General features: G+C 35.5%; 1 protein-coding gene across 1 annotated transcript; it reads left to right on the top strand.

Moving 5' to 3' along the window:
* Positions 1–628: 628 nt before the first annotated feature.
* On the top strand, positions 629–3671 carry LOC107466785 (heat stress transcription factor A-5; the record flags this gene model as incomplete). The annotated part of the gene is given in 2 exon segments (XM_016085785.2): positions 629–894; positions 2155–3671. Coding segments are annotated over 2 exon segments (1440 nt in total). The 3' UTR covers positions 3358–3671.
* Between the last annotated feature and the right edge of the window lie 3550 nt (positions 3672–7221).

Raw genomic sequence — 7221 nt, 5'->3', positions numbered from 1 at the left:
ATCTTTGTGACAAAGCTGGATTGGACCCTCCACCGTGTTTCATGTCCCCACAGAACTTAAGATGATGATTTTGGAGTGTCTTCCTAGTGTTGTTGTGGCTAGGGTGACTTGCTTGTGTAGTGAACTGCGATACCTGTCTGGGAATAATGACCTCTGGAAGAAGAAGTTTGAGGAGGAGTTTGGGGAAGCTGGGAGTAGAGTAAAGTTCTTTAAGGATTTTTTTTTGCTTTACACTGGGAATCAAAGAAGAGATCGTTGCAACTGGTTTTTTATGCATTATTCCCAGCAAGGAGAGATCTTAATCCTTTTGGAAATTTTTTTTGTGAATTTTTACTGATAAAATATGGACAAGTTATTATGTGAAATTACAAAATTTTGAATTTTATTAGTTTAGAAATCATTGAATTTGGATGTTTGAAATTGTATATTGAATTTTTAATAATTTTATTGTATATTTAACTAAACCGGTTCGACTACGGTTAGACCATTGAGCCAATGAACCCGTCACTTGACCGGTTCAATGACCGGTTTGGTTCTCGCAACCTCGCTAAACTGTCCCGATTTGATTACGTTTGGAACTGGAATTGCAGGTCTTCTTTCTTTCCAATTATTCTCTAATTACTTTGAGAAGGAGAGGATTTTCTAGAAGGATCTGGAATGGAGGGAGGAGCACCGCAATCCACCGGAGGAGGAGCAGGAGGTGGACCGGCGCCGTTCTTGTTGAAGACTTATGACATGGTTGACGATTCCGCCACCGATGACATCGTTTCTTGGAACAGCTCCACCAACAACAGCTTCGTTGTTTGGAACCCGCCAGAGTTTGCGCGCCTTCTTCTACCTACCTATTTCAAGCATAACAACTTTTCTAGCTTCATCCGCCAGCTTAATACCTATGTGAGTTGTTCCTTCGATTCACAAGTATATATAGAGTTGGTGCTTATACTTATTTTGTAATTGTGTTCTGTTTGCTGGCTATAATTCAATTTTATGTTACCTTTGATAGTGCGATGAAATTGAATGGAAAATTTGATTGTGTATGATGACATCAATGATCATTATTGTGGTGAAATCAATTATTGTGGTGAAATCAACGAAGAGTTTAGGTTTGGATCTGAAATGAAGTTTATCTGCAACTTGGACTTGGTCAAGATTTAATACATTGATGGTGTTGAAACAGTAGAATAAAATATGCTCGTTAGTTAAAATTACAGATGATGTTCGAAGATACGGTTGGTCAATGGTAGTGTTGCTTTCTCGTTGTTTGATCCTTGGGTATGGAGTGTGAATTTAATAGTTTTAGAGCTCAGAAGGAAAGATTTTGGTTAGGTTAGGGTTTGGATCGCGTCAAGGATTGTGATCGGTCTTCAGCAAGTCTAATACATACACTAATAAAGTACACTAGTGTTTTCCCATTAGGGAGAGGAAAATAGGAAGAATGTTGCTTTTGGTTTCACACAGATATGAAACCAAATGTGTTCAGATGTTAATCCTGGACTTTGATGTTGTATTATTGGCAAAGCATGCATGTTGGATGCATCTTATTTCTTTGCAGTTGTTAGAATGTTAGAATTTAGGGTTCTTGGTGTTGTAGGAGTATGGTGATGTTACCACCCTTTATGGCTAGACTTATATACTAAAAACCATCATAGTACAAGTAGCAACCAGCTAGAAACAGCAGCTACTAAGGAAGATTACTACGGTGAAATACTGTCAATGTTTGGTTTTCTACTTTTCTTCAGGGGTACAAATAAGAACTAGCTTGGTTGTCTTCTACAAGTGAAGCAAATGTGTTGGGTTTTAGGAATCAACAAAGCTCAATAAATAGTTATGGGTAAGTTATTTAATAATGACTTGATGATAGGCATGTTTGATATTTGAATCTGAATTTTGATATGCTCCTCAAAGACTCATCTATTTGTTCCATTAGTAGGTATCCATTTTTTTTCTAATAAGAGCTATTTGTTAGCACTTCCTGCTTAGTGTTTCAAACAGATTGGAAGAGAAGATACAATTGAATTGATTTTTAAAAGCTCTGCTCATTGACCCATTTCCCCTCTCACATTGATTTCTGTTTTTAAGGGGGAAACTGGTCAACTTGTTTTTTATAGTTTAATTTTGTTTTGGTTTATTCATTCATGTGTGTTCATTGGTCAGGGATTTCACAAAATACATCCTGAACGGTGGGAGTTTGCTAATGATGATTTTATGAAAGACCAAAAGCATCTTCTTAAGAATATCCACCGCCGGAAACCCATTCACAGTCATAGTCATCCTCCCGGCTCTGTTGTGGATCCAGAAAGGGCAGCATTTGAGGAAGAAATTGAAAAACTTAACCGTGAGAAATCTTCCATTGAATCTAATATTTTCAGCTTTAAACAACATCAATCAACAGCGAAGCTTCATCTAGAAGAGTTTCAGCAGCGATTAGATGGTATGGAGAAGAGGCAGAAACATTTGCTGAACATTTTCGAGAAGGCTCTTCAGAATCCTACTTTTGTTGAACAGTTTTCCCGGAAAATTGAGTCCATGGATTTATCAGCATATAACAAGAAAAGACGATTGCCTCAAGTTGATGACATGCAACCTGTTGTAGAAAGTAGTTTTGTGGACAATCCTAACAATTTTAGAATGGAATTTGGGAACGTTTTCCATCAAGATTTCTCGAACAAACTCAGACTGGAATTGTCACCAGCTGTGTCAGATATGAACTTAGTGTCACGTAGCACACAAAGTTCAAATGAAGATGGGGAAAGTCCACAGAAGAAAATATCTGAAGGTGAACAAACAGGAACCCAGACAAGAACATCTGTTCCTTTTGCACCGGAAACATTGGAGCTTGCTGATACCGGGGCATCTTTTACTTTCAAGATGGATTCATGTTTATCACAAAGAGCGACAAATTCTGAGAGCCCAAAACTGTGTACGTTGGAGCCAAGTAGTGAAGAAGGTGACAGTCACATATCCTGCCAACTTACTTTGGCATCGTGCCCGTTTAAGGTCAATAGAAATCCATACTCAGCAAAAGCATCCCAAATAGATTCTCAAGAAATTGGCAAGCTGGCAGAGCCTAGGTTTCATTCCAACAGTAAAGAATCCGACAGTGGAGTTTTCTCAAACCGAAACCAAGCTAATGATGCAACCAATTTGGCTTCTTCACTGGAAACTCCAAGTAACAACCAAGTTACTCAGCCAAACAGGGTAAATGATGTGTTTTGGGAACAGTTCCTTACTGAAAGACCAGGCTGCTCAGACAATGAAGAGGCAATATCCAATTACAGAGGAAACCCATGCGATGAGCAAGATGAAGGAAGGTTGAATGCAAGGAATGTTAAGAACATGGATCAGCTTACACTTTAAGCATGCTGTAATTTAGCACTCGTTATAGTAATAGTATGTAACATTTGCCTGATTATTCCATACCATATACATACATAGTTTGACACTTGACATCAATTTGTGTGATGTCGCAGGAGACTGAAATTGTTAGGTATACAATGTTTGGCCTGAAAAATATAGAATTTGTGATTGCTTTGGAGACTGGTGCATGCAATGTAATCTAGCTGCTTGGCGGCGGTGCTGTATATTGAGTAGGAATTAGTGTAAACTAAATGGGGTGTTGTCCCTGACATTATTGTTTATGCATAGATAATAAAAGTAACTTTGTCGGAAAACACGATCTATAATACCCTTCTGATTGTCTGATTTGTTTCTATTTTTCTTTATTTAGTTGTTACGGCTTGGTGGAGGAAATACGAAAAATATTTACGAGACTTTGAAGAAAGAATTGCTTTTTGTTGGTGAATTTCGTCAAACTAACGTTACATTACGAAATGGCTTGGGGAGCTAACATAAATTGAAATTTCGAAACATTTTCTGAAAATGATCAAGATTCAAGATGCAAAAAGAAAATAAATGCTCTCTACCCTAAACAGTGAGTTTCCTCTGTCCTTGGTAATTGGTATCAGTAATGAATAATATCTATTTGTGTTAGTATATATTAAAATTAATTATTAATATAAAAATATATATTATAAATAAATTAAATTATATGTATATTTATATACAAATATATAGTGATGGATTTTCCATGTAAAAAATATTTGTAATGAATGTCATTAATAATTCAAACTTTAACTGTGACTCAATTTAACACTTGTTTGCAATTTTTACCTATTTTTTAATGTGACAAAAAGTAAATGGTGGCATATCATAATATTTACTTTTTATATATATACGTGGACACGTGATCAATCACAAAAAAAAATATTATTGTATAATTATATTATATTCATGAAATAAACTAAAATAAAATAAAATAATTTATTTCAAAATTTATTTCTCACGTCATTGAACTCCTTGACTTTATATTTTTTGTAATTAGATTATATTTATTTGCTATATTTTCAAAATATAAATCAGCAACAAATATATATAGTTAGTCAAAGTCAATTACGTATCTATATGGTCATCTATATAAGCTTTGGGATTATTAGAAGTTGAATTAGAAAATGGGGTTATTAGGATTACTATGCAGTGTTGTGGTATTGGGAATAATGATGATATAAGTCTATGGTTCAGTTATTCCTGAAGCTACATGGAAAGAAAGAAATAGGGTTAAGTATAATTTTAGTCTATAAAATAGAGGTTGAAAATTTTTTGTTTTTGATCTTTTTTTATCTATAAAATGATTTTAAAGGTTTAACTTAGTTTTAAAATCATGCAGACGAAAATATCTTTCTCCCTTTTTCTCCAAAATTAACTAGAAATAGAGGTGCAGAAACACAAATAAAAACAGAAATAGAATCAACAACAATAAAACAACAATAACCAGAAGAAGAAAAAGAACAACAACAATAATAATAGAATCAGAACAACAATAAAGCAGAAAAAAATAAAAACAGGTAGAAAGAAGAAAGCAGAAGCAAAAACAACAACAATGAAACAACAACAACTAGACACAGAATAACAACAACAATGAATCATATATACAGTTAACCATTTCTTAAAATTCACTAACAAAAAATCAACATCCAGCTAAACTAATCCAGAATCAAACCAAAAACAGAAATTGAAAGCAAAATGATAACCTGGATAATGAAAATAGAAAATAAAAAATATTCTTCTTCTTCTTCAATGAATTCAGAAATAAAAACAGAAGAAATAGAAGTGAAATAGCATCGTCTTCATCTTCAATCGAATCAAAAGCGTAAAACAAGTTCTCCATGGGCTCAAGTTGTCCGCGGCACCCAGCCCAAATCCATCGCCGAGACTCCGCAATCGCCGCCGCCGCCATAATCTGCCTCTTCCTCCTCCCTTGCCGCCAGTGTCGCATCAGTCCAGCTGCCTCCTTCAGATTCCTCGTCACCAAAGGGCAAAGGCCGCAGATGTTTCGCCGCTGGTGGACAACAGGAATGTTGTAATAGCTGGCGGTGAGTTCTGGTTTGAGGAGGTCTGAGACAGAGAATGAGAGAAGGAGGGAGAGGGTCGCGGTGGCTCTAGGGTTAGCGCAAAGGGGAGAAGAGCAGCGGCGGCGGCGAGGAGCAGTGGCGATGGCTCTTCCCTTTCCCTTCTTCACCTTCCCTTCCTCCTCTTCTTCCCTGAACTAACTTCCCCACATCCAAGCGTGAATCCCTTCCCAGTTCTCCTTTTTCTCTTTATTCAACGTTTTCTTTTTCTTTTTTTAGTTAGAGTATTTTTGGAATAAAAATAAAAAATTTTGATAAAAAATGACGATATTAAAATAAATTGGAACCTTCGCGATCATTTTGTAAGCAAAAATTAGTCGAAAACGAAAAAAATTTCGATCTGTACATTAGAAAACAAAATCATACTTAACCCAAAGAAATAATAAAAGTGAATAAGAAAGGGACATATACTGGTACAGTGGTGCCAAATGCCTTTGAGTTTAAACCTCTTCTTCAATCACCTAGCTTTGTGCCTCATCACAAGTTTCCTAACCTTGATTTTGCTGGTAACATTTTATAAAGCTACTATGTGCTCTTGTTACATTATTTGATATTATTATAAAAATTTAATTTTTATGCACTGATACTATAAAATATTTTTATACAGTCATTTAATTACATTTTTTTTAAAATTATTCATGCAATTAAAATAAAAATTAAAGGATAATTATTTTTGCTAATATTTAGATACATATATAAAAAATTTTTACACTAACATACATCAAAATTAATTCTACTCAAAATTGTTATGTATGCTTTAACTATTTTCTTCCTCTTTTTCGTTCATGCAAATTTAAAAGCTGGTTATTGTTCTTGCGAACTTGCGAAATTGCTCTTTTTCATAAGTAAATCCTTAATCTCGTCACTCGTTCGTTACTAAAAGTAATAACTCAGGATCGAAAAGTAAAAAATAATTGTTCATCATCAAAAAATTTGTCTCTAGTTATTATTTTTTTTACCGAGGATAAGTTTATTTGCCCTTCACTAATTGATCAAACAAGTGATATATTTGTTCTCTTCAACATGTATAAATTTTGTACCATATGACTTACTTGTTATTCTTTTTCGAATGGTGGGAGTCAAATTTATTGTGAGGCACATGTTTTTCTTTCTTCAAATTATATTTTTATTACACATACATTTTTTAACATATTTTGTACGATATGACTAATATGGGGTAAGTATGGTTTTGGTCCTTAAAGTTTTTCGCTAGAATCGAATCCGTCCCTCATCTAATTTTCGATTTAAAATGATACTTAACGTTTTTTTTCGTATTAAAATCGTCCTTTTAATTTTTTTGAACAAAAATACTCTCACCACTACCAACACAATTACCTCCTCTACCACCAACACCAACACCAACACCAACACCAACACCACCACCACCACCACCACAAACACCACCACCAACACCAACACCAACCAACACCAACACTAAATTCAGAAACCAACAAAACCAACAATTCAAAAATGAAATCAGATTCAACAAGAACAAAACCAACAATAATTCAACAAATCAAATCAGATTTAACAAATCAAGAAGCAGAAGACGAAGTAAAAACAGAGATCGAAACAAAAAGCAAAGGCGAGGCGGCGAGGAGCAGCAGCGAGGCGGCGAGGTGGTGAGGAGCAGCGCGAGGCGGTGAGGAGCAGCAGAGCGGAAGCCGAAGATGACGAGGAGGTCACGGCGGCGACGACGAGGGCGAGGAGGAGGAGGAGTAGAAACCGAGGAGGAGGAGCCGAAACGGCTTGACCC

This window comes from Arachis duranensis, chromosome 9 (genome assembly GCF_000817695.3).
Source record: "Arachis duranensis cultivar V14167 chromosome 9, aradu.V14167.gnm2.J7QH, whole genome shotgun sequence".
Lineage (NCBI taxonomy): Eukaryota > Viridiplantae > Streptophyta > Magnoliopsida > Fabales > Fabaceae > Arachis > Arachis duranensis.
The sequence above is the reverse complement of the archived record's forward strand: the minus strand, read 5'-3'. Positions and strand labels throughout refer to the sequence as shown.